Source organism: Sycon ciliatum, chromosome 2 (genome assembly GCF_964019385.1).
Source record: "Sycon ciliatum chromosome 2, ocSycCili1.1, whole genome shotgun sequence".
NCBI lineage: Eukaryota > Metazoa > Porifera > Calcarea > Leucosolenida > Sycettidae > Sycon > Sycon ciliatum.
In genome coordinates, this window is record NC_088644.1 from 3178543 (window position 1) to 3206246 (window position 27704).

The 27704-nt window shown below is 47.0% G+C and overlaps 3 protein-coding genes across 3 annotated transcripts; 1 reads left to right on the forward strand and 2 right to left on the reverse strand.

Moving 5' to 3' along the window:
• Positions 1–427: 427 nt before the first annotated feature.
• On the forward strand, positions 428–8315 carry LOC135808267 (general transcription factor IIF subunit 2-like). The gene is made up of 9 exons (XM_065321434.1): positions 428–579; positions 659–732; positions 1673–1691; positions 3188–3323; positions 4462–4512; positions 5171–5252; positions 6496–6586; positions 6970–7104; positions 7411–8315. Exons 1-9 carry the CDS (start codon positions 532–534, stop codon positions 7528–7530), a joined length of 756 nt encoding a protein of 251 aa, XP_065177506.1. The 5' UTR covers positions 428–531; the 3' UTR covers positions 7531–8315.
• A 200-nt stretch (positions 8316–8515) lies between these two features.
• LOC135808266 (E3 ubiquitin-protein ligase RNF13-like) lies at positions 8516–15760 on the reverse strand. Its single transcript, XM_065321433.1, has 10 exons — positions 15313–15760; positions 13586–13657; positions 12990–13124; positions 12709–12796; positions 12387–12421; positions 11575–11624; positions 11260–11368; positions 10627–10720; positions 10236–10328; positions 8516–9796 (listed from the first exon to the last, which is right to left on the reverse strand). Exons 1-10 carry the CDS (start codon positions 15391–15393, stop codon positions 9381–9383), a joined length of 1173 nt encoding a protein of 390 aa, XP_065177505.1. The 5' UTR covers positions 15394–15760; the 3' UTR covers positions 8516–9380.
• A 923-nt stretch (positions 15761–16683) lies between these two features.
• On the reverse strand, positions 16684–27286 carry LOC135808268 (peptidyl-prolyl cis-trans isomerase-like 4). Its single transcript, XM_065321435.1, has 13 exons — positions 26999–27286; positions 25472–25539; positions 24696–24760; positions 24269–24386; positions 23568–23713; positions 22717–22813; positions 21817–21933; positions 21070–21194; positions 20651–20717; positions 20145–20259; positions 19698–19761; positions 19204–19291; positions 16684–18556 (listed from the first exon to the last, which is right to left on the reverse strand). Exons 1-13 carry the CDS (start codon positions 27066–27068, stop codon positions 18164–18166), a joined length of 1533 nt encoding a protein of 510 aa, XP_065177507.1. The 5' UTR covers positions 27069–27286; the 3' UTR covers positions 16684–18163.
• Positions 27287–27704: the final 418 nt, after the last annotated feature.

The window sequence follows — 27704 nt, forward strand, 5'->3', positions numbered from 1 at the left end:
TGGTTAACAACATAATCAAAGAGCCCGCATACTTGGTCGTGTACGACTCCTTGAAGCTTGGTCATGCCCGGAAAGGTCGAAGCTCAAGCAGAAGGAGGAGAAGAAAAGACGTATCCGCCCTCCACCCCAGTCCCCCAACTAGGCTGTAAGTTTTCGCCGGGGAGGTTTTAGTAAATCCATGTTTACAGTTTCGATCCCTTGCACCGGGCCGGACCGGGTCGCTGAATCAACATGTCATCCACCCTGCGGGGTGGATCGGTTCAGGGGATTGGATCGGCTGCGGGGCTGTGTCTATTCTCAGCATTTCGCACTTCGCTAGCGCGGCACGGCTGACGTAACGCCGTTACGTCACACGTCACTGCATGTTTGAAAATGAACGTGTGAAGTCTGATTCAAAATCAAACAAAGCAAGACGAAAGAAAGTCAAAACTGAAAAGTCACTTACTTTTTACACAAGCAGAATCATTGTTGATTTGCAATCTTTCGTTACTACAAGCTATTGGTCTGTTTCTGCTTGTCACACGAGAAGCCATGGATTTGGAAACGACTAATTTGCGTCGTGACTGGTGGCTCGTAAAGGTAGTTAGCTTCTTTATGCAATTTTCCAGAAAATAAAGCTCCATACAACCAAGCACGCTTTCCTCGCGCTTTTCATTAGGTACCCAACTATGTAGGACAAGCCTTCGCTACCAAGGAGTGTGGCGATTGTCTTGGAAAGTTGAAAATCACCAGGTGAGAGACGTGCGTATTGAGCCAGCCGAAATTCTGATCAGATGGGAGCGGAAATTCCTTTTTTTTCTATTCAATAAGCGACACCTGGATGAGTTTGTCTCGAATGTGATACATGCAGTCTACATGATGTACATTTATCTTTTACACGAACCAACTACACACACTCTCCTGGAGGTGTCTCTGACGCAGTGAAACAAGTTGTTGTTTTGTCTGCATATTGATCCAAAGCACATAACCAATGCAGACAATCAATACAACGGAATTGAGGGTGGCATCTAACCATGAAATGAAAGGAGAATTTTTTCTTCTTTCTCTTTTGTTACCGTGGCTGGCTAACTGCAATACTGTCAACTGATATCAGCTGCTAGCAAAGTGGGGTTTTAATTCCCGTAGCTATGCAAAACATGTTACTTCAGTAACGTCTGGCGCTTGCCAGGGTCCACACAGCTTTAATTCGGTGTTTGTTTGTGCCATCGTCATGCCTGGCGCTATCCCGTACCTGTCCCGTACCGTACCATCAAAGAAAGCTGGCCACAATATTCAAATAGGGCTTTCAAATGCAAGATCATAACGTGAAGCAACTTGGAAGAATGAGTATGTATGCGAAGTGTATCGGGGGATGCATGCAGGGCGATAGTGCCGGTTCGAATCCCAGGTTATGTCTTGAGAAAAATAGGAGAAATGAAAAATTTATAACATCCCTATGCTTTTTTTGCCTAGGTCATCAAGGTGGTAGACGGTGTCGTATTACCCTCGAATGCAAAGAGAAAGTTTGATGTAGCCAATCAATGGAAAAAAAACCATTTCCATCAGTTCTAATAACATGCATGATGAGCTAGCTAGGCAAAAAAGCATAGCATAGGGCCCTGAGCTTCCAAGCTCTCTCGTTTGTTTGAATGATCCCATTATAATAGTGTGTTGTTTTTCTTGTGCTGTGCAGGACTGCTCGTGGTCAAGAGGTATGGTCCATGGTCCATCGCTCAATGTCTACTGCGCATACAAATATGCAGGCGCATATATACGTGTGTGCGCGCGCGCGCGCGCACACACACACACACACACACACACACACATACACACACATACACACACACACACACACACACACACACACACACACACACATACACACTACTACTACTATGTACAACTGCCACAAAATGGCCACGTCGCTCCCAGAAGCGGGAGACAACAGCGAGAAAGGAAAAAGAAACAAGGGGAGTAATTGAGGTGCACACACACACACACACACACACACACACACACACACATACACACACACACGTGCGCACGCACGCGTATACATGTAGAAAGAAACCTCACCTACATGTCTATGTGCTCTAAACACATGCATGTAGTGCCAAGCACTAGTACCCATTTTCTCCATTTGAAAAATCAGTTGAAAATACCTCTGCTCCGAAATTCATTCATCAAAGCTATCATATGGGGGAGTACACACACATGTGCATGTTGTTGTATGCGTGCACCGTGTAAAGCTGTAGTGTGTCAAGCAAGCTGCTCTGCTGAAGTTGCTGCTGCTGGTCATTGGCCATGCACAGCCTGCTGCGTTCTGTATAGCACGTTGAAAATGAAATGTTTAGTGCATCTTTCCATATGGTGATTTCTGTAGGAAAAGCTGGCACATTTATAGGTTGGACCAAGAGTGCGTAACCATTTTTTGGCAGAAGTATGGTCAAGTACAATGTCTGTATATTTTCCTCGCTTGTGATGATACGGTGTCAGTCAGTGTCAGTCAGTTCATCAGGTTCATGACGCATGAATCTAGCATCCAATGCTTCGACTACCGTAGCTGGGGTGCGCAAGTTCTTTGCATTTTTGACCTCTAGCTACGCATGTTGGCATCAGTGAGCCATATTGACGCGAAAGACTGATGTCATGAAAATATTCCGCTGTGGGCTGCGTGATCGTCGAGTTGCACGCTCTTGGTTTTGTACTCTTGGTTGTACAGTACTGTTGGTTGCCGAAGAACTATGGGGTCAGCCTCCTAGCCTAGACCGTTCTTATTATTCATCTAACTTCTTACAAATAAGCGGCGTGGAGACAATAACTTTAATAAGGCAATAGGCAGAATCATATAATATATCGTTGTTCATTGCTAGATTTCAGTATTGAGACGTATTTTCCCTGATGAATGTCTCTAGAAAACGTGTTCGGAAACTTTTTATCCATCTTTTATTTGTGTTCATGACTACGTCCAATGTCCGCTTCGCTGATTCTGCTTATTGCCTTATTACAGTCCATGCACAGTTGAGTCACCGTGTATACATTGGTTTGCTGTGCCAGGGTGAAATTCTAGCCTGGTTGTTCTTCAGCACTACCCAACAGTACTGTACACAATACATTTTAGCAAAAGGAGACGTGCGCTGTGTTTGGAGGGAGTCAGACCGTGGACTTATGAGATATGTCCTTGTGCTCTCCTGATCATCTGTTGTAGGTAAAGTTTGATGTTGACCCGGACATAATCGTGGCTGGCAAACGGCCATCTGAAGAAGAGCTGCCGCGTGCACATAAGCTCACCATGCACGCAGCGCCGAAGCATTCTCTGGCGGTGCTCTCTGAATCCATGCCATGTGAGTATAACGTGTATAGGTTGACCAACTCTGTTCTACTTAGGGGTAGTCACAACATTTTGAAGTGAATATTGCTCATTGGGGGGGGGGGGGGGGGGGGGGTAGTTCGAGTATGAAATGAACGATGTTTGTTTCATGGACAACAGAAAACCTCTGCGACGACCCCTGCATTTTCGGGCTGGGACTTTGTGGCCTGAAATTTGTTGTGGCTAATATTTCGCTGAATATTTGTAGACTTACAGTAGCAGGAAATTTGGCCAGTGTACTGACGATCTACCGGTAATTGAGTGTGGATTTGTCAACATGGCTGATACTGCTTAGTGCTGTCATAGTACTGTCTACATGGTTTTCATGACTGTCACCGTGTTGTGCTATGACCTGACAAGCCTAGACTTCCAGTTCACTGCACAACCTGTGAATTTTCCTCTGCTCCAGCTGTCGTTACTTTCACACTACCCATTAAAAGAAACAGGCTGAGCTCGTCTCACTTGTGTCACCATCATCACTGGAGCTAGTGTATTCGTGTCTTCTCTCGCTTTCTGCTGGCGCCAACTTGACTGGAGTGACTCATTCTTTGTTTTGTGACGCGTTGGTGGCCTGTGTACTGTAGTAAGTGTCAGCCTGACACCTAAGCAGTCTTATGAACCAGTGCGTTGTGTAGCAGCTTGACATTTCGCTCCTCATTCCTTGAAGACAAAAGAGCTCCTGCATTTTCCTCGACAAATTTTTCCAGCGCAGTAGCAGCTGGAGCAAGAGGCAAAGTGTTCTGCATTTGTGTTTGGACTTTGGAGACCTCTCGCTGTGCCAGTGGGTTTCTGGCCAGCAAACGCAGCTCGACCTAAGAATGCCTTCATGGCACACTGGCTCTCCAGTGTAGGTATAGAGTATTGGTGTTACCAGCTGGTCATGCTACAGATGCTGTCTTGGCAGATCTTCTGACTGTCACCAGCTGTATCTTTGGTTGTTGTTGCTAGTGTTGATGTTGATGTTTTTCTTCCTAAAATACAGAGAGAATGTGTGTGTGTGTGTGTGTAATTGTGTGTGTCTATGTTTGTGTCTATGTTATGTTTGTGTGTGTGTGTGTGTGTGTGTGTGTGTGTGTGTGTGTGTGTGTGTGTGTGTGTGTGTGTGTGTGCAGCTCAGGAAGCCATCGCTGCAAGCCGTGCAGCCCACACTACCCTCCAACCAGGTACGAGTAGAATGCAGGGACCACACTAGTACGCTGGGACTTGCACTACAGTCCATTTCAAAACTATAGACGCGTACCTAGGCAAAAACCGTTATGCCAGCATCTATACCACATAAAATCTGTGATCACTTTGTGCATAATTTTTTCCAAATTGGGCGTCTGTTATCCAATCGTTTAGAAACTATTTGAGAGTAATTGTGGAGCGGTCCTGAGCAATATTCCGAAAACTATTCTCAAAACGTTCCAGCCAAATTTGAAATATTTCAAAAACCCTACGCGTCTATAGTTTTGAAATGGACTGTAGTACACTGGCACTTGCAGTAGTACATGCTGATGCCACGTTTCTGCTCTCGCTCTTCTCAGAACGCTAAGTTAGTACATGTATGTACCTATGTCTCCTGACAATCAGGATCAGTCAAAGAACCTTGAGGGAAGTGCTTTATGCACCACCAGATGTAGAGAGATGTACACACGCACACACACACACCTTGGCCTTGCCCACTGCGTATCAATGATAGCGCATTGCTATTTCTCCAGTTCACCGCAGTATGGCTGAAGGCGTTCAGGCGTCCGCAGGAACTTATATTTGTGTTCTGCTGTACTTGTATGATTGTGTTGTTATTTGTGTTGTATGATTATGCTGTGCTGCACTGCGCAGATCATGTTTCCGTGGAGGGACGTATTGTACAGAGAGCTGATGCCAAGCCTACGTCGTATAAGGCGTATATTGCGCTCAAGAAGTATGGATGTGTGTGTGTGTTTGCGTGCGTGTGTGCGTGTGTGTTTGCGTGCGAGCGCGTGCGTGCGCGCGTGTGTGTTTGATGTCATCACTGCTGTTCGCATAGTATTGGCAGATCCCGAGATGAGATACAGCCTACGTTGGCTAATGTGATTCATCATTCCTGCCCTAGAATATCTGCAGCTCTCTAATATGCTAGTAGTACATATGCAGCTCATTGTGGTGGATATTCTTGTGCATATTGTTGTGTGTGTGTGTGTGTGTGTGTGTGTGTGTGTGTGTGTGTGTGTGTGTGTGTGTGTGTGTGTGTGTGTGTGTGTGTACCGTTGGGGAGACCCAGTACTGATGTCTACACGCCTCCGCAATCGGCGTCTGGAATGGACTGGGCACGTTGCGCGTATGGATGAGGATCGCACCCCCCTCCAACTCCTCTTTGGGTGGCTGCCTGTGCCTCGGCCGTTTTGTGGTCCCCGGCGACGGTGGAAAGACACGGTGATGACCGACCTCAAGGTTGCACTGCAACAGCCATCTCAGTGGTTCATCCTTGCTCAGGACCGCCAACAGTGGAGGGAAGTACGGGTTGCCCCTCAGTCGAGCTCCACCATGCCCAAGTCTGTGCATTGCGCAGTGTGTGATCGGAACTTCTCACGGGTCTCAGATAGGACGCGGCACAAGTGCACCACTCAGAGACGGCTTCCCATCCAGCTCCAGCGTGGATCAGTGCAATGCCAGAACTGCCAGAGGTGGTTCCGCAGCAAGGGTGGCTACTCTGTTCATCGATGCCAGCCTGTCACGAGTTCTCCTACACCAACAGTCAGTCTGTCTGTGCCACTTTCAGCTTGTTGCCAGCAGCACTGCCCAACATGTCAGCGATGCTTCCGTTCTGCGGCCGGGTTCAAGCGTCACAACTGCAATCGTGGTGCGAGACCATCTGCTGCTGAGAGAGCAGGTCTGCCCCTCAGCTGCCCACGTTGTAAACGCAATTTCCGCCGGCAGCAGGACCTAGCCAGACATTCGCGGTCCTGCTTGTGATCCGTGTCCCGTTTTCTGGTCCCCTTTCCATAGGGGTGACACTTGCCCCTCTGGGCAGTCATGCTGCTAGTAGTAGTAGTAGTAGTAGTGTGTGTGCATGTGTGTGTGTGTGTGTGCATGTGTGTGTGTGTGTGCATGTGTGTGTGTGCATGTGCATGTGTGTATACATGTATGTGTGTATATAATTATGTGTATGTGTGTTTGTGTTTCAGGAAACAGGTGGAAATAGCACAGACGCCCGTGAGGCCGGTACAGAGGATCGATGGCCCCGTGCCAATCAAGCCCATTGCACACATAGTTCAGGTATACACTTTTTTTTTCTACAAAATCCACATATCTCCAGACACTGGGGTGAATGATCACACTAGCATAGGGACCGGGGACGGCGGATAGAAACCTGTATTTCTGGAACTCTGATTTCCATGCTGCAGCGATCATCGAACAGCACTAGCTCAGGTTTATATTTTGAATAAGGCAATACATATCAAGCGACTTCAATTTGCCAGTAAAGCTGAAGAGATGGCGACGAAAGCTTTCAAGGAAACCTACATGTACAGTAAAAGGTGGTCCCTTTGGAGGTGAAACACTTTTACAGAAGAAGTGCTGTTTTCCTGTAGTGGTCTGTTTGTCTAGTAGAGTGTGTTTGGTTCATTGTAGTGTTCTGCTTTTCTGTCACTCCACCTTAGCCTGACAAGTCGCAGAAGGATAACAAGAGAGTACGTCTGCCAAAGGAAGAGGTTGAGGAGAAATTGTTCAACTTGTTTGAGCGCCATCAGTACTATAGCTTTCAGGATCTTGTTCGGCTCACCGAACAGCCGCCTGTGAGTCATGATTGTGCACGCACTCGAGTGTGTGTCTGTATGTACGTGTGTGCGTGCGTGTGTGTGTACGTGTGTGTGTGTGTGTGTGTGTGTGTGTGTGTGTGTGTGAGGTGTGTGGTGTGTGTGTGGTGTTCGCGCACGTGCGTGTGTGTGTGTGTGTGTGTACGTGCTTGTGCTGAGCACTCTTCATTCGCTTGAATACTCCACTTGTGTTTTGTTTGTAGATCCTTGTTCCAGATGCTTGTTCCGGTGTCTATCTATTCCACTTGGCCAATTTGAATCCTTGTTCCTGTGTGTGTTTGCTAGGCTCATTTGAAGGAGATCTTGAAGGGCATAGCTATCTACAACACGAAGAACCCGCACAAGAACATGTGGCAGCTCAACTCCTTCTTGCAGCGATATGATGAAAAGGAATCGACCGACTAAAGACGACACAGCCTCTGCTTGGCGAGCCGCCATTGCTCAACTTTCTGTTCCCATTCTCATCGGGCCAGCTACCGCGCTTTGACTAGCTCTTGACAGTGTGGGCAGTTTCAGTTTAGTGTCAGTGTTAGTACTTGACGATGTCGCAGCAATACCATGCCCAGGATGCTGAACGCCATCACGCCCCACGACTGGAGTAACGAGGCTTGTGTGCTGGCGGATGTACACAGTATGCACCGCCTTGACATGACAGCTAGGCTTGGCTATGGTTGTTTTGGGGGACACCTACTTGATTCTGGAGTGTCACCAGGGGTTCTTGAATATTGGGAATTTGGGACACCTACCTCAATGGTGTATTACAGTGTACATGTACATGGCCAATTTTAACGCTACACTGTCTGTGCACTGTCTGTGCACTGTCTGTGCACTGTCTGTGCACTGTCTGTGCACTGTCTGTGCACTGTCTGTGCACTGTCTGTGCACTGTCTGTGCACTGTCTGTGCACTGTCTGTGCACTGTCTGTACACTGTCTGTACACTGTCTGTACACTGTCTGTGCACTGTCTGTGTACACTGTCTGTGTACACTGTCTGTGGGACAGTGTACATGTAGTTGTGTTGGTCTCGTTTTCTTCTCTACTGTACATCTATCCAGGTTAGGTTTTATTCAGTTCATGCTCCTCGGCTGCAAACATGAATCTAAATAATTATTCTTTGTTGAAGTACAATTTTCACTGAATGTGTTCTGCTGATGTGGTGCATGACAGAACTCCTTACATGACGAACAGCACTTAGCAGGATTTTTGTTGTTCTGCAGAATGAATGCTTGATTTTTATTCGTATTCATTTGTTTTATCCAGGGAGTCGTAAAATACGGTATTTTACGACTCCCTGGTTTTATCATCACTATGCATGCAGAGCGAGCGAGAGAGAGAATGTGTGTGTTGAGAAAGTACCCTTGAGGGTCACCAAGAAAAGCACCGCAAAGTATAGGGTTGACGTGGATGAGCGACATATCATCCGATGTGTAGAAAGACTCATTTCACCTTCCAGCAAGAAATGAAAAGAACACAATATTATTATTATGCGAGCCTATTAAACACTAAAATTCTGATGTTTATGACAGGGCGATCGTGCTTTTCCTGTCCATAGTAAATCAAGGTGCATGGGGAAGTTGGGCAGTGCTTCTTCACAGGACAGTTAACTAGTTACTGGCCACAGCATAACATCTAGCACCAGATGTGTGATTTTACACATCGGTGGTTGTCTTGCCAAAATTAATAAGGATGGGCCATCGTGAAAATAAAATTGCAGTACATCAGAAGATAATAAAACCAGGGCCGAGAAGAAGAAACAGCATTTCGTAGTTCACTAAGTTTGTACATATCATAAACTACAAATCTGTTAGCTAGGTATTAGCTAGGTATCATAAACTATATAACACTCACTCATAGTTTTAGACATGCAATATATGGCCAGCACATTAAGATAAGGAGAATGAGAGAGGATGAGCTCCGCATCCACTGCGGGAAGAAGGAACTAGGTAGGATTAAACTAGGACAGTGGACTGCTGCACGCCACAGCATTCATGATGATGTGGATATTTATTAGTATTATCACAGGGCAGGAAAAAAAGAGCAGGCTGCATACATGGAACACACGGAACTAAACACACACATGCACACACGCAAGCACGTACACACAGACATACTCTGCAGCAGCTCAGCTGTGCAGCTCGTCACCCATGTTTCGGAAGTCGCTGCCAGCTTCAACAACAACAGTGGCTACCTTCACCAAACACATCAGATGATGAGGGGAAGAGACGGAGGGGTGTGGGGGGTGTGGAGGAAAGAGACTAGACAAGAGATTCATCACTGGCTGTGGTAGCAGCAGCCGTAGCAGCAGCAGGAGCAGCAGTGCCTGGTTGCACAGTAGACACCTGCAGCACACCACTCTCAATGGTACTGGTGGAAGCAGAGAGCGAGGACACTGGACTAACGGCATTGGAGCCGTAGCGGCCACCAGTAGGCTCCAAACTGCGAACTAACGGCACCTCTTCATTGCCGCTGCTGGTGCCACCATTACTGTTGTTGTCACTGTCAGAATCGGTGCCCGTGCTTGGGGAAGAAGTTGCCGCCGAGGGAGTTTGTCTACTTTGTCGTCGCCGCGATGGTGGTGTGTCATTCTCACCAGGCTGCACCTTGGACTTACAGACCGGACAGGCACGACTCCGACTCAGCAACCACTTGTCAATACACTGGCAATGATACGCTGTTACAAGACAACATTGATTGCAAACAGGCACAGACACAGAAAAGTAACTAGGAAGAATACACTAGTAGTCGACTTGAGCACTAATGAGTGTGCATGCACAGATAGCAGGGGTACAATGACCAGTACCCAGTGACTAGGACTAGTGTAGCTAGAGGACCAGCAGAGACCGCGGGTAGCAACCGCTGCGACAAGCTCATCCTGCAACCAACGCAGTGCCAGTCGATAGGAACGATAGAGCAGTGCAACAGGATAATGTCAAGTACGCCTGAATGGACAGCAATCGTGCTGCGATCAGAGAGAGAGAGAGAGAGAGAGAGAGAGAGAGAGAGAGAGAGAGAGAGAGAGAGAGAGAGAGAGAGAGAGAGAGAGAGAGAGAGAGAGGGAGAGGGAGAGAGAGATTCAGCATACAAACCCCCAAGATATGTTGAGCACTCACCATGCTCGCAAGGCAGAACACGCAGCTTGTCACCATCCTCATAGTCATCCAGGCATATAGCACAAGTCTCATATCGACTGCTGGCATCATCACCTACAGTACACATACGCACACACACACACACGCACGCATGTATGCAAGCACCCACGACACCACCACAACATCAAACACGACCATACAATGCAGTGTATGCGCTGTGATAGATTATCCAGGCACAATGTAGTACACATGCACACATGTACAGTGATGGGCTACTTCAGTGCCTCCACTGGTCTACACTGGTCTACACTGGTCTCCAGTAACTCACACAGCATAGCGGAAGAAAACATTTCTGATATTGGCAAGGCATACTACATAGAGGCTCTTTAAAACTGCACTGTGTTGTACTTACTCGTCTTGAACTTCAAAATGGGAATACGCTTCAGGTCAACAGCCGGGAGACGCCGCCGATGAGCCCGAATCTGTTCGCGACGATACCTCAGCGCCTGTTACCATGGATACAATGCATAGAGGCACAGCGAGCCATGTTTCATAAGTGCATGGCAAACCACATGTACATACAGATGTACACACACACACACACACACACACACACACACACACACACACACACACACACACACACACACACACACTGTCAGGGTCATGTGCAATCAAACGTATAATAGAAATGCAGCAACGCCCAGTTCATAAGGAGAGGCAGTGCTCTTGACGCTCAAGAGGCCTCGAGGGGAGAGCGGAATACAGCGAACCACGGATGCCGTTTACTTGATATCAACTAGTGCGGACATAAAGTAACGACACACACACCACACACTGATATAGGCCTGCAACAAGAAATAAATTGAATAAAGAGAACACATGAGGTGCGTCCATGGAGCTATGAAGCCGAGACCTCTGGTCAACTGAGCTTAATGGGCCCCACCACCACACTCCATTATTCACCCCAGTGTCTGGAGATAATGTGGATTTTGTAGAAGAAAAAAGTAGTGAGACTAGAGTGCACCTGCAACTGCTGACTTACCATGAAGACGCCCATAAACAAGACGCATACACCCACTACACTGACAAATGGCCACAAGTAGGAGTGCCAGCTGAAGGGCTCGTATTTCATGTCCAGAGTTGCTACCCAGCTGCACAAGGTACACATACGTATGCATGTGACACACACATGGACACACATGGGCACACAAGGGCACACAAGGGCACACAAGGGCACACACACACACACGCAATCTTAGATACAAGTTCAGAACCAACACCAGCAACAGCAACACGTGGACACGGACAGACACACGGATGAGATACACGGGCAGAGAAAAACAGCACAATGGCTTACTTTGGGTGATCTCTGAAGAGGTAGTCCTGCTTCAGTTTAGTACCAGAATCCTGTCAAGATGATGGACACAGGCAGACAGAGGCAAATAGATGAAGGCCAAGACAAGCAGAAGAAGCAAAAGAAACAAACAAGAAAAGGCAGTCCATGCCCAATGATACCATGGCAATCTTCTACCACCAACCAGTAATAACTAGTAATAAGGACAAAAGAATACTCGTACACTCTCCTCTTTGCAAAGAGTAACCCTGAAAACCACACAAGAAAGGCCAAGCAAATGAAAGCAGGTCACATCCACGGAGGCATCCGAGAATCTTTCAACAGGCCATCGGGTACATGAGGATATAAGCTACCTGGCCAACCACTCAGGAAGTGCACTACGTCTAACACATCCCACCAGGTGACAGGTATGAATTCACGCACTAACACGCACCAACAGTTGTGCAGTGTTTCCACTACTACCACTGCATGTACACAAGTGTCACACACACCAAGCCAGCGTGCAAGGCCTATAAACGCCACAAGAGCAATGCGACACTGTGCACAAACAACAGCTACATGTCATTCTCACATCTCTGACAAAGTCACTCTCACATCTCTGACAAAGTCACTCTCACATCTCTGACAAAGCCACTCTCACATCGCTGACAACATCATTCTCACAAAGTCACTCTCACATCTCTGACAACATCATTCTCACAAAGTCACTCTCATATCTCTGACAAAGTCACTCTCACATCTCTGACAAAGTCACTCTCACAACCCCGACAAAATCACTCTCACTGGCAGCAGGTTGGGCAAGTGCAGGTACTTACATATGTAGTCAACACAGATGGAATAGTTATTTCACCTGGAGATAGACACACAGAGATAGACACACAGACACAGACACGCACAGACAAGGCCCTGGTTGTACACATGCCTACAGTACTACATCCAGCAATGGTAACTTTCTACTGGTAAATTCACAACATGGCAGCACACATGGATATCACTATAGAGGATAAAAGAATGCATACAATTCACACAGAGGATGGACATACACACAGTGAAGCACATCCATAGTTCCCGCCTTCAAACAATATGATTCTAAATAGCAGAAGAGAATTCATTTGAGATGAATGTGAGAACTCTTACTGTCAGCACCACCCATGACCAGAAGTTCCTGGCTCTTATAGTTGACAACGACCACACCAACATAACCAGCACGCTGAGCATGTATCACCTGAAAGGGAAGCACATAGGAACGACAGTACAGTGCACACACACGCACACACACATACGCACACACAAACACGAATCGTCAAAACTCAAAAGACTTCAAACAATCAACATAGCTTGAAAATTAAATGCGCCTCCAAGTAGTTTTCCTTCTTCAGCTCAGGACAGGCAGATAATACTGTCAGGGCTGTGCTCACCTTTACAACAAACGCGCAATCTCCACGGGATACGATTGCAATAAAGGTTTTATTTGTTTCAGTTGCTGGAGGCCGGGTGATATTCCAATGACATGCGGTTTGTGGAAATACCTCCACAAGACCAGCACCTTTCATCTGAAGCATGACACACACAAGCAACAGCAGCAGCAGCACCACCACAACCACGAGAAGCAGCAGTAGCAGAAAAAACAGAAGCAGCACGAACAGGAACAGCCAGAGCACCGGAAGCAGCAACAGTATAGTAGGTGTTAATGGATATCAGTTTGTACAGAACAAAGCACAGTGAGACGTATCAATCAGTAGATCAACTGGAATTGATTTACTGCATACCAAAAAAATTTTCGATTTGTGTTTTCTTCCCTCACCCAACTGTTGGACAAGTGTAGTTTGTGTTTTGCTGGAAACCAATATCACGCAATTGTGCCAACAAATATTCAGTAACAGGCAAGTTTCAACCATACAAACATGTAAAACACCAGGGAGTAACTACACCAACAGCTCAGAAGACAGCCATTGTACATATTCAAAAGTAGGACAGGAAGAAACATGTGCGCCGGCTCGGCCAGGCCACTTACATCTGGCTCAAAAGCACCGAAATTCGCCGGAGCTGAATCGAAGCCTTGTGTGGCATTGTTCAATACGTCTCTCTGCAAAAATCAAATCCAATGCACACAGGAAGTAACATATGTCACAAAAGAGCTTGTAGCTAGTCCGTGAATTTGAATCCCATCCCAACCGTCACCACTACGTTGCCGAATCGCTGTGCATGCCCTGTAGGCAAGGTGAGTGGATCAAGTGCACAAATTCAAATGGGAATAAATAAAGAATGGCGTATCACTGCCTCCTTCGACCACCACCATCTGACACAACACAATGGACTGACGTTTCGGTTTTTCCTGCCCGAACGGTGACACAGACTAGCCGGATCATCTCGAGCTCACATCACCCTATATTAAACCTCACAAGAAATCGTGTCATCTCCCCGTACTACTGTCAACAGGATGCAACTGATTTTCATTGTTGGTTGTGAGAAATGACACAATGGCTAGGCTAGGCTTCACAGACACGTGTAGCAGGATGGCTTTACACTCATATCTCTCCTCTCCGGACCTCGGCGTTACCAGTATGGGCACCTCGGTCTACCGGGCACCCTGCGGATGTTAGTGGATATACTATTACCACTCTTTTTCCATTTTTTTGTGGAAATACTGATGTGATATGCCAAACCTCTGGCCTTTCCCCTATTGAAACGTATTCATCATCTCGAGCATTTTCAAAAACAAAATTTTGTCTGAAGTGATTCACACTTGGGACATTTCAAAGCTATGGCCAGTGCCCGGTCCCGGACTGATATAAGTGTAGTTGCCTTAGTATTCGCAAGAGAGTATAACCCCCAAGAGAGCGAAAATGGATGAACGATCAGGGGCGAGTTGAATACAACCCTGCATTTGCCGTGCACAGGGTGTCAATGGTGCATACGGGCCTGTCACGTGATGTGAAGTTCTGCCGTCGCAGACCCCATAGCTGCAGTTGCACACTCTTGGAGGTTACAGTATGTACGATGATAGTGACACCTGCTCAAGTCTTCACCACCAACTATTTAGCATCAAGACTCATCTATGAATAGGGTTAGGATTACTAAAGCGGCCCCAACCTCTCTCTTTCATATAGGATGGAATGATGCACTAATCTCATTATAAAATGAAGAAAACCACGTGCATGTGTTGCGAATCATTCCCATACGGTATCCAGACACTTGGGCTATCATAGTGTATGTTGGTGCCACTAAGAGTATGATACATGCTGCACATCCTACTGTACAGCACTGTAATGGCCTAGGCTAGAGTTCATGAAGTCAATCAAATCATAAGCAATGGGTTTTGTACAGATTTGAAGAATGTTGTTCTACATGTACATATTATTGTAGTTCCATGTGGCTGACGTGGCTGACTCACTGAAATACTGAGCAGTACCCCACCCTACTATGACCTAGAGTTACAGTACGCACATGATCCAGGCCTGCTACATGTACACGTACAAGACAAAAGTGTGCATACATAATAATGACAGGTCACACTTGCGCAATTTTTCAAAATATTCACATTAGAGAACCTGCTACACACGGGAAATAAGACATTGGGTCGGAAGTCGATATTCATGCAACACTAATGCTATCGTAGTGCACGTATGTAACAATGAAACTCCCATAAAGACTGAGCGCAGCCCAAATATTCAGTAACACAGGACTTTTGATGGAACAATCATTAAAAAAACTGGTCAAAATGTACATTTCGTTACTCACCAAAACTATATCAGCATTTGCTACGGACAAAACCAACGCACCGACAAGTACCAGTAATGGACGCGCGGCTACGTCAGCCATGGCTGAAGTAATATGCTCGTCTCAACTCTGCGCGCATCAGAAAGCAGCTAGCAGAAACTGAATCCCTCCACTAGATGCTCGAAACTTCAGAGTGGCAGTGATGTAAACGATGAGCCAAGAAGTCAGATACTCGATCGACACAGCAAAGGTGTTCAGCAGAGAAGAAAGAAAGACTACAACAGATTTTCCAACGAGAGCAGTGTAAACAGGACAGGCCAGCTACCATGGCTACATATCGCAGAGAGATGAAGTGGCTACCTCGAGTGTACTTTGTCTCCTTGATCCTCCTGAGTTCAACAATATAGACTACACGACTCCGGCAAAACGCCAACAGAGCAACAAGCAACTGGATAGACTACTGACTACACCAGCTAGCGATTCGCGATCAGCACACTGACACTCACCACACATCAGTGATCACAGACACAGACACAGTGCAGACACTGCAGGCGCAGGGAGTCGTATTTGTACGACTCCTTGCCGAGTCCTAGATCCTTGGGGCCAAAAGAGTAGAACTTTTTTTTTTGTAGAAGACGTAAAGATGCCGTGACATCATCGTGATTCATCCAAAAATAACGAGAATAGGATTTCGGGCAGGGATCTATTCTAGGCGATTTTCGACCAGGTTTTGTCCCCAAAGCACTGAATCGGGGAAAAACCATGAAAATCCAGGCCGTTCATCATGCCCCATTTGCATAACAGTAAAGTCATTCAAAGATTGTGCGGTTCGAACCCCAGACTCCCCAGTTGAGGTAGGTACCTTTTTTGGACCTTTTTAAAATTTCAAAACTGGTGGCACCGCACCGTGTCCGACAAAATCACCAAATACGGGAGGGAAAAAACCCCAAATACGGGAGCTCACCAGAGCCAGCGCTCATCTTTTTCTGAATGTACTGTACTGTAGTATCAGTCCTTGACGACTCCCTGCTTTGTGAACCGTAAAGAAAAGCATGCCATGAAATGCCCTGCATGCAGAGGTTTCCCATTCCAAGTGTCGCAGCACTGCCAGCAGCTAGCTGCGAACACCCCAGGTACCAATAACCATGATAACTGGCTGAACATCGACAGGCAGCACATGTATGTAGTCGATGGCAGGCATGCCCACACTGGTCTAGGCAGCAGTGCACACATATGCACACTGACACACACACACACACCACGCACACACACACACACACACCACGCACACACACAAACCCACATGCACGCGTGCACCCCCCCCCCACACACACACACACAAACACATCCAAATGCACACAGAAATGCATGAACGCAGACACAAACACACCATTTATGTATTATTTATTTTATTCCAAGCAATACATGGCTGGGGTAGCCAATGACCACTTTGCGTGGCGATTGCAGGGTTTTTATAGCCAACCACGGCTATTTGTTTCAGATGTTTCAGTTGTTTGTATCCAGGAGCATTAGAAGTCCGGCATACACACCACCATTATACATGTAATGACACACAATTCCCTCAACCACCGCTTTTTCTTGCAGAAAAAAGCCGTGTTTCACAGTTTTTCTGCCAGCAGACATAGCAATCATTAGGTACAAGCAGCTAAATTGCACAGATAATGATTGTAGTGACATGATCATTACTGTACAAACACAGCCCCCAGGGAGCACAAGAATACCCTGCTGTCAACTTTGAAAACATTGAATAGTGAATACCCATTGCTACTCCCTGACAGCTACAAGTACATAGGTATACGGTGCGAAGGAGTTCAGTGTGGTGCATTGCCAGGCAATAACCAAAAGAAAACACAAAAAGGTAACAATCAAGAAGTAGCTATTGACTTTAGCATCACACGTTCCCAGCGAGTCCAATGGCTGCTGCATGACCTGAAATATGTGATAGCTCAAAATAATTATAGTAAGTTGAGAGTTGTGGTGAGATCACCACTCTGAGTGAATCAATATCCATGTACAATCCATGAAGGCACCCTAGGCTATAGTACAAGTGCATCCGCACACGCATGCATGCACACACGCACACATACCTGTAGGTAGCAGGCTGCAGCAGGTAATAACCTGTACACAGGGTATTCACACCCAATGCTGCGGGCTAGCACAGTCAGCGCAGTGTTTTGGAGATAGCGGCAGCGCTATCGAAAGGACATTCGCTCGGAGTTGTTTTAAGCATGCGGCGTGAGAATGCCTAGCCTGAACTGCACATGAGCATGTTCCACCAAGTCAGTCCACATAGAACGGGGACGCATGTTGGTACGGGCATGCAGTGACTGGTGGCCAGTGCACACTTGCAGGTCTCCAGAGCGGCAGCATGCACAATGCACACCAGCAGTGCCAATATCCCAGACAATCGCTGGCATTTGCTCAACACCAATACTAAGTAACCTGCTCACTTCCAGCCAGCAGGCACACCGCGCACCATGCTACAGTACGAGTTCATAGCACACAATCAGATCCTCCAGGTAAAGGCGAATCCTGACACATGTCCACCAATTCACACCGACTGGCCATTCAGAGTCTGTTCAAGAGCTAGGGACATCCTTCGGCGAAAGGAAGTCTTCAGTGTCTACGGTCATAGCAATATGATGCATAGTGGTTGGGGTCTTTCAGAATTCGTCGGTCAACGGCGCAGGGCTTTTTCAAAGACGCCATCATCTCAGCCTCAGCGTACCAAAAGGATCCATGCACCCTTCTGAGAAGACAAGTGTGTGTGTGTGTGTCAATGTGCTTGCACACATTCTCGAGAGAAACGCTAAAAAAAAACAGCCTAGGGGAGCAATGGCTCAGACTGTGTTCATCTGTGTCGACGGTGAGAGTCGGCGCCTCGATCACGATACCTCTCATCTCGAGAATGGCTGCTGTTTCCATGCCGATGGTGATCGCGGTCGTCGCTACCACGGTGACGATGGGAATCACCGTGGTGATCTTCGCCGTCACGTGATCTGTGTCGATCATAGTCCTTGTCAGAGTGACGATGTCGACTGGTGTCATCGCGCTGTCGCTCTGATCTGCCACTGCTGCTTGCTGAGTGACTGCTACTGCTGCCAGGCGCTCGATGGTGACGGTCCTCCTCAGCTCGGTGATGTCTTGATTCGTTCTTGGCATCGTGCGGAGATCTGGATCGATGGCGGTCTTTGCTGTCCCAGCGGCTGGACTTCCTGCTATCACCTTCACTGTGATCGTGTTTCTGTAACAAGGGTGCGAGATAGAAGAAAAGCATGGAGGCACGGTTAGTCAGCATTTCAACATGCTACAGATCCCAGGAGCACATCAAAATATGCTATCTCCCCCACCCTGTGTAGACTTGCCACGTTCAGGATACAGAAGCTCCAATATCTGTTCAGGTCATTACCCAATACGACAGCTCAAACAGATATGGGCTTGCGGATCAGTGTGTGAACCAAGAGTACACAACCTCCAAGAGTGTGCAACTTCACTATCAGTGCTGTCCCGACAGAATTTCAAGTTGACGTCAATTTTTTAATGATGCTCCGCGCGGTGTACACGTATTATCAGACGTATTCTGGACCTGCAGTGGACAAATCCCCATGCGATCCATTTGATCTTGTATAAATTAGCGCAAGGAAACACATGTGATGTATTGATACCCATTACAAACATTGTAAATCACTCGTGCAAGGAGCATTGCATCATAAAAATGACAATACTAGCTAGTACTTAACCCTTTACCATCCGTGCGTACTTGAATCGATAAGTTATGACCGGCTGGTGCCGGGCGGTCGCTCCCTGCATATTTTAGGTCGGATGGTAAAGGGTTAAGAAGTCCAAAACCATGAGTTTATGATGGAGACAACACCAATCCAAAAGGCTCACCTTGTGTGACTTGCGTGACTGCTTGGCTGAAGAAAGGTCCTCTGCCACCAAAGCAGCAGTGTCCAGATCATCAAACACCATCTTATATCTGTTGAAGATCCAGAAAGACGACCATGGCGATGACGAAAACAGCAACAATAACGACAATGGCAGGCGATGAGGACAAATAAGAAGACCAACAGGGATAACCAAACCAACCAGGTTACCAAGCCTAAAAACTCCTACTTCAAGTAACACTGAATGCTGGATACAGCAGATACATGTACGCGAATAGGTTGCAGTTGCACGTATCACTCCAAAGTTTGTATGTAATGTGGCTGGTAGATTCATAAACATGCTTTGAACACGGCAAAGGATGTCAATGTGCAAAGCAAACGTCGGTACGATGTGCTTCAAGCCAGGCAGCCCGAGGCAGACTACTTGACAAGGCTCGACTGATCTAGGCATTCAAAGCAGCTATGATCACAAACAAGCCGCGGTGTCATCATACTCACTTATCATTGCCACGCCTGTCACGGTTCTTCAGCTTGAATTCGGGTTTGTTCTTTCCGGCCGTTACTGAACAAAGTAAGGCCCAAGTACAAGAAAATCAAAAATCAGACTCAAATTGTGGCATGTGAATCGAGAAATAAAAAGCGGATCGTTCAGATCAGTGAGCTCCTTCTAGAGTAAACCTGCAGGAAGTTCACGTGTGTAGTGAACTGCTAGAGCATGTTCAGTGCCAGAGACGTGTGGTGTGCAGTGTGCAGGGCAACAGTATCCACGGAGGTTGAAGCATGCTCAGGTCTTGGTCAGAGACTGGATCAGATTTTACCTATAGCAAACACAGTCGCTGATTGGAGCCAAAGTCATTATGGGAGGAATGAAGATTTGAAGATTATCTTAGATGGTTTTGAAAATTACCCTGTGATGCACACCAGTGGGCAGAGCTAATCACTTACATGAGTTCACTCCACCCTTGACCTTCGCAACAGACTGGCTGAAGTCAACATGGATACGTCGCTCATCGATAAGCACGTTGTCCATCTTGAAGTAGGCATCTTCACAGTCTTCGGGCTGCATGAGAGAGCAGTGAACACAGCAGAGTGGAGAGCAACCATGAGCAGCCAGTGATAGGATAACCCAGGGGCAGGGCACACACCATATACTGGTGTCTAACCAGTGCAGTGTCTATAATTTAGACCGGGTACACAATCATAAAGTGTGGACATAATCCGTAGAACCCGGTAGGACGAAATGGGCGTTGCATGGTTTTGTAGATCTGCAAAGCATCACAATTCTCCCGAAAGCAGCCGCTTCACCTAGAAAATATGTACAGATGAAATCACAATAGCATGGTGCACACGGTCTCTTTCAATGGCCAACACAGTCCAACATAGACTGTACGGAAAGTCAACAGAACAGTGACGTGACATTCTGGCCGCATGCCTGTACAAAAAGTACTCACACGCTCAAACTCGACGAAAGCGTACTGCAAAGATTCGCCAGATTTCTTGTCTCGAATCACCTCACAGCTGCATAAGACAGTCAAAAAAATGAAACTATTTACGAAGACAAACCAAGATGCAGAGAATCAGTAACGGTGAGTCAAACTGCGGAGAGTAATGACACCGTGATAGTCACATGATCAAAGCATACGTGATTGCTTTGCCTCAAGATAAAGTCATTACACCAACACACGTACATGTGTCTCAATTGCAAGCTATGTTGTCTAAGCTGACTACGGGAACAAAGACACCACACACACACACACACACGCACGCACGCACGCACGCACGCAGAGAAGTAGCCCATTGACGCACAAACACACACACACACACGTGCGCGCACACACCTGCACACATGCAGGAACCCTCTTCCTTGTACCTGAGAATCGTGCCAAACCGAGAGAAAATGGTCTCGAGATCTTCAGACGTTGTGGCGGCATTCAGCTTGCAAACAAACAGAACGTTGTCGGGTGGCTTGGCATCGGCATCCGGGATGTCCCCAACCTACAAGAGTACAAGAATATAACCATAAAATCAAAATACATAGCTTGTACAAAACCAAAGGAGTATCTATGCTTACTTAATACCACCACAGGCAGCCAAACCTTTTCAAAAGTACTTCAAATACAATACGGTAGTATTACTTGAAGACAAAAATAATGCAATCGCACTCACGAAAAGAATAAGTTTCAAGCTCCTTGCAATCAACATTTTTCAAAAACGTTTTCCACTACAAAATATAGTACTTTCAATACCTTCGCATCAGGTGGAATACAAGCAAAAAAGAAATTGAACAACAACAATGAATTACACTGTAAGGCAGTTGTAAATACAGTTGTGCTCGCTGAAATCCCACCAAGAGTGCATATTGCTGTCCTCAACTTGCACGGCCCTTGACGCCCTGGAGGTGGCACGAATGTGGCTAAATGTACAAATAGTCAAATGCAATGATGTAATTGGAATTGGTCCAGGGCGCAAGCTTTGCACTTTGGGTCAGATTCCAGCGAGCGCAACTGTACAGATATTTTCCAAAGCATTGGTGTGCCGTGCAGCCAGGCTGGCATGACTTGAGAGAGCAACTGCAACTGCAACAGCAACAGCAACAGCAACATGGGACAAGTCTCACCATCTCCAACACAGTCGTGTGCGCAGCCGTCTCCTGCTCGGCAATCTTCTCCTCGATTTCCTCCGCCGTCAGGCCCTGGTTATCATCGAGGTCTTCATCTGCACCGATACGACTACTCTGCACAGGTACATGTACAACACAACAGCATGCACGTACCGTATATTCTCTATTATAAGCACAGGTCTCCATTACTAGCACAGTCTCTAATACTAGCACACTGTGAGCACCCTTCGAAACATTATAAGCACAGTCTCTATTATTAGCACGGTCTTGGTGGAATCAATGCTGCATGCATGATATCTAGCATGTATTTCTTCTTGCTCTGTATGGATGTATTGGTTGAAAAAATATAAGCACGGTCTCCAATATAAGCGCGGTCTCCAATATAAGCACGGGGTAGAGGGGTGTTGAAAAAATGGTATACAGCTATTCTCAGTTTGGGTCATGTAACACAATGTGTACAGAGGTATGGAAATGATCTTTAAAAAATTAATTGTAGTGAGCGGGGAGAGGGCTGACGGACATAACAATTTCACCTTCAGGCAGTATCATACAACAATTGTAGGTAACCATCAGCATTTCAAGCAAAACCCAATCAAACGCCTGCCTCTGCCCCCAATCTGAAGAATGGACGCCATACAACGTACAGTGTCAGATAGTAAGGTCATGCCATCACGTGTTGGTAAAGCTAAAAGATCAAGTAAGTACAGTAAAACCTGGTGTAAGCGACCTCTGGGTTTAGGGACCTCTGGGTTTAGGGACCACATGCTCTTAACGGCTGTTTTTCCATGCACCGACAGTTCTACACAGACACGGTGGGACCTGTTTCTAAAGACCTGGCTTTAACGACCGCTTTTGCTTGCACCGTGGGGTGGTCGCTTAAACCAGGTTTTACTGTACCTTGAGCTGTTCTGCTGAAGGAGACGGTGACCGTGACGGAATGTGCAGGCCATCCAGGTCTGGATACGGGTCATCCAGAACAACCGTGTGGTTTATCCTGTCAGCAGGTAAACAGAACACAAATGAAAAGCACAAAGGAAATCAAGAATGGACAGGAAAGAAAGGCCACGTCATCCAGTAGCAAAGGCAAGGGTCCCAGAGCAGGTCACAAGCACACACACGCATGCATGCACACACGCACGCACACACACACACAAACGGTGCAAGTAAATGTAAAGCCGTAAGGAATGATAGAAGTCACCCAGAACACTAGTGACACACACATGGCAATAGCAGCAACTACTACCGACACATACTGCATGTTAAAAACCAGCACAGTAATACGACCAGACTTTCCCCATACAAATGTACATGGATTTCAAAGTAAACCGAGCATAGCACCGGGATAGTCTGGAATGAAATCAACAAAATGCCACCTGAAAACCAATGACTGTTCTTGTAGCAATGGAAGATAAAGCGGGCTTGGAAGTGGCTTGAAGCAAAACCTTCCCTTTGTACCAATACATACATATTATACAGTGCACACTCGTACCTCCCTTATTCGGACCTCCAAGTTACAGCCACCTCAGTCTACCGGGCACCCCGTGGACAAGGTTTAGTGGAATTATTACTACTCTTTCGCCAATATTAGTGGAAATAGTGGTGTCATATACCGGATCTCTGGCTCTACCCAATTAAAACGTACGTGGTTCAGAGTTACAGACAGTTACGGGCAGTGCCTGGTCCCAGATCGCCCGCGTAGGAGAGATAATTTGCTAACACACGTACACATAGGTCCTACGCCAGCTTACCTAATATCCCGGTACGGTCTTCCCTCCTTGTCACAGTACGCCTCGTTCAGCTTCTGCAGTGCGTCCATCCCCTCCGACACCGCTCCAAAGACAGTGTGCTCCTGAGCATCCAGGTAGTCTAGCTCAGCACCCAGGCTAATGAACCACTGTAACACACATGCAGCAGCAGCAGCAACAATACAACTCATCTTGCGCATACTCCAATACCAGGGTCAGGGAAGTTAAGCATCCAGGGAGACAACACGGGTATCTGCAACGTGAAACGATGTGGGTTTTGCTCCCGGGCTGTCTAGTCCAGTAGTCCTTGGAGTGGGGCTGATTTAGGCGCCCTTACAGATGGCATCGCTAGTTTGGACCGCGTTTCGGGGTCAGTAGGTCAAGTCCGTGATCGCAACTTGCGGAGACATTGGATCACGTAGAACTTCCAAATCTGGATCGAACTGCACATGGTTCGGCATACTATAATCTTGTGGTGTCCCCTAGATGCTATGACTACGCCGTCAATACCGACACTTTAGACGAGAGTTCACGAACAGAACAGTATCCCATACGACGTGCTGAGATATATCTAGACCATACCCAGCAGAGGACAGGGCATTCAAACATCACCACACACAGAGTATATGCATAAATCACTGCTGGAAACCAGCTTGCAACACTGCACTGCATTTCAACACAGACACCTGCAAGTTGCAACTGACCTGCGAGGAGTGTCGGCCATTGCCGTCGTTGACCATGGACAAGCAGCCGATATTAGTGTGCTTGATACGCGGTGTCTTCTCAGCGGCGAAAAACCGCTGACTGTCACCATCACGCAAACTGAATGTAATATACACAATACATTACACACACAATACAGTTTACACAATGCAGTAGACACACAATACAGTACACACACAATACAGACAGTACACACACAATACAGACAGTACACACACAATACAGTACACACAGGAGGATCCACAAGAGGAGAGTGCGGCAATCAGTGACATGTTTGCAGACACCAGGCATTCTCCTTAAGCAGTCAAGACAAATGATCAGGAATTCCGATATTCAACACTACGCAAAGCCTCCAGTCAGACTGACACCAATGGCAATGGAACTCATGTTAGTGTGTTGAAATCTTACCCCCAAATGCTGGTCCCTCCATCTCCCGTATTACTGGGATCACCGGCCTGTGCCACAAAGTTTGCCTAACAAGCCGCAGGGCAGCAAGAGATGATACACACGTATGCCCAAATCCATGGAAGCACACATGCACACACGGACGTGCACACATGCAGATACGCACACGAGCACACACACAAACAGACACATGCACACAGACACATAAAGACACATGCACACAGGCACAGACAGACAGACAGACACAGAGACAGACAGACAGACAGACAGACAGACACACACACACACACATACAAACACACAAACACACACATGCACAGAGTTCAATTGTCAACACCTGCTACAGGTGACCGATTGTATGAGGCTACCAGCCTGGTGGTCACCAGCAATCTAGTGCCAATAGAAAACTTCGAACGGGAAACGCATATTGAAACGCAAACACCACGTGGATGAGAGAATCATTTATCCAGGGTGTGTAGCCCCTGGCAATCAGTCCGCTGGAATACTAGTAGCTAGTAGCATCAACGATACCAGTGGTGAATGCTTATGATAGGCAATTACATGTATGGTTGCGCTCAGTGAAATCTGACCCAAAGTGCAAAACTGGCACCCTGCACCAGTTCCGATGACATCACGGCAATGGTACAAGTGTACATGCAGCCGCATTCGTACTGTGTCCAGGGGGCCAAGAGCCGTGCAAGTTGAGGGCGCCAAACATGCACATCTGGTCGGGTTTCACCAAGCGCAACTGTAGTATGGAGTGCATGCAGTGCACTTACCTTGACAGTGTGGAAAAGACAGTAGTTGTAATACTTCATCTTGCACAGCTTCAGGAAATTCAAACAAGCTACAGAAAAGAAAAGCGATGCACAGGCAGGCGCACACAATACAGGTGCTGGTATTAGTGCCACAGGATGCATCGCATCACTGCTTTCGGCGCGCTCAAAGTATTTTTCACTAGCACTGACCCTCTAAGTCTAAGAGGTGGAGGGTGGCGTAGCGATACATCGTAGTAGCAGCAGCTGTATCATAGGTATTGTATTGTATTTTATTATTTTACTTGGGCATTCCCAACAGACCCTAAGGTCTTCTTACAGGGTGCCCAAGATGAATGAAATTGTTAAGTTCCTGGCGAAAGGTGTGTGTGTGTGTGTGTGGTGGTGGTGGGGGGTGTAGTAGTGTCTGTAGGAGACAGTTGTGTTTTCTTGAGCTCTACTCCCAAGATCTCCCCCGCCGTTCTGGGGCCCTTTCCGTGTGGAGAAGACAAGGAAAGGGTCCCCCAAGGCCTCGCTCGTTTGCCTTGCAAGCAAACCGCGTGAGCACATCTTTTTTGTAGTGGCAGCAGGGGCGTCGGACGGTATTTTAGTGTGGTACGGTCAGCCATCTGAAGCACATTTCACTCGTGGGGGAGTGGTGGCTGAGCCGAAAGTTTTGGAAATTTAGATCCCAGATCAGTGTATTTTATTGATTCACAGGGTACCTGGGGAAAAAAAGTGGTACGGTCAATACCGTAGTGACCGTACCGTGTCCGACGCCCCTGGGCAGTGTTTCAGTCGCGGGGCGATCAATGGTGGAGATGCTGAGGACTTCGCTGGCTGGGGCATGTCGGACACATGTCGGACGACAGAATACCGAAGTGCGTATTGTTTGGTGAGCTCCAGAAGACGCGCCCTCGCCACGGGCCACGCAAGCGCTGGCGTGACAACATCGTGATTGACCTAGAGGAACGCCACATCAATGACTGGTACAGCCTAGCCGAGGACCGTCGTGCATGGAGACTGGCCTGCAACACCATCCAGCCGCCTAAACTTGTGCCTCGGGATTTCAGGTGCCACTGCGGCCGAGATTTTCGCCGTCGCCAGGACCTCACTCGCCACTCGTTCTGTTCCCCGTGACTGAAACACTGTCGGGCCTTTCAGGACCTGCCATCACCTCCGGATGGGCAATATTGTATAGTATTGTATTGTGTGTGTGTGTGTGTGTGTGTGTGTGTGTGTGTGTGTGTGTGTGTGAAAGTGTGTGTGAAAGTGTGTGTGTGTGTGAAAGTGTGTGTGTGTGTGTGTGTGTGTGTGTGTGTGTGTGTGTGTGTGTGTGTGTGTGTGTGTGTGTGAAAGTGTGTGTGTGTGTGCATGCGTGCGTGTGTACATTGGTTAGAGCATAGCTTAGATGTACGTCCTCTGGCTCCACCACCACCCACCCACCCCAAATAAATACTGGACTGGGGCTTCAGCCTTGATGATCACATTAGTGAATAGCATCCGTTTGCTGGAAAGCAACATGAAAGTGAAGAAGCAAGAAGCGTATACCTTTGGGTCGCTCCTCCAGCATTAAGTCCACCACGATGTCCCCAACAGAGGTCTCCAAGAGCACTGCCATGATACCAGCAAGCTCAGATCCCCAGTGCAACACTAGTATATTTCGAATTCACAATTGAAGAGACAAAAAGGCTGGAGATTGGTCGATGCATGAAATGCACAGTATTGACAAGACTCAATGGACACACCGTCTAACAAGGTCACAGCTGAGAGTTAATCTTGTTTGTAAGATATTTGAAAGATGTATTTTGCTGAGCGAAGACAATTTTGAATTTTTATTTTGGCAACGCAAAAAAATATTCGCAGCAGGATTTGTTTTAGTAAACGACTGTTCGCCGATGGCGAGTTTGTAAGTCATCTGTTGTGCGTCCCTTGCCAGTGACAAGTAACTAATAATTATTACATAATATGCCAGTTATCAGGTTATGGCAAGAGTTATGATTGCTTATGGTTATGATCAGGGAGTCGTGCAATACGTATTTCACGACTCCCTGGTTATGATAGCCTATGCGGCTATGCCATTTCCAGACAAAAATAATTCAGCAAGTTAGTTGAAGCTGCAGCCAGGGAGAAGTGTTTAAAAAATAACCCGGGCAACAACTGACCGACATGACAATGAACTCATTGCAATGCAATGTCTGCACGAAATACTTCCAACCCTATGGCTGACCATGGTTCGTGTTCTTGCCTTTCCAAT

What these genes read in the sequence shown, in the direction of transcription:
- LOC135808266 (XM_065321433.1), bottom strand. Translation starts at nt 15,393, where the DNA reads ATGGCTGACGTAGCCGCGCGTCCATTACTGGTACTTGTCGGTGCGTTG. An exon ending in ATTGCGCGTTTGTTGTAAAG is followed by an intron (nt 12,797 to 12,989) that starts GTGAGCACAGCC and finishes CTTCCCTTTCAG; the next exon opens with GTGATACATGCTCAGCGTGC. An exon ending in TGTTCTGCCTTGCGAGCATG is followed by an intron (nt 9,797 to 10,235) that starts GTGAGTGCTCAA and finishes GTCTTGTAACAG; the next exon opens with CGTATCATTGCCAGTGTATT.
- LOC135808267 (XM_065321434.1), top strand. Translation starts at nt 532, where the DNA reads ATGGATTTGGAAACGACTAATTTGCGTCGTGACTGGTGGCTCGTAAAG. An exon ending in GCTCTCTGAATCCATGCCAT is followed by an intron (nt 3,324 to 4,461) that starts GTGAGTATAACG and finishes GTGTGTGTGCAG; the next exon opens with CTCAGGAAGCCATCGCTGCA. An exon ending in GCGTATATTGCGCTCAAGAA is followed by an intron (nt 5,253 to 6,495) that starts GTATGGATGTGT and finishes TTTGTGTTTCAG; the next exon opens with GAAACAGGTGGAAATAGCAC.
- LOC135808268 (XM_065321435.1), bottom strand. Translation starts at nt 27,068, where the DNA reads ATGGCAGTGCTCTTGGAGACCTCTGTTGGGGACATCGTGGTGGACTTA. An exon ending in ACACGACTGTGTTGGAGATG is followed by an intron (nt 21,195 to 21,816) that starts GTGAGACTTGTC and finishes GTACTCTTGTAG; the next exon opens with GTTGGGGACATCCCGGATGC. An exon ending in CAAGGGTGGAGTGAACTCAT is followed by an intron (nt 19,762 to 20,144) that starts GTAAGTGATTAG and finishes TACTTTGTTCAG; the next exon opens with TAACGGCCGGAAAGAACAAA.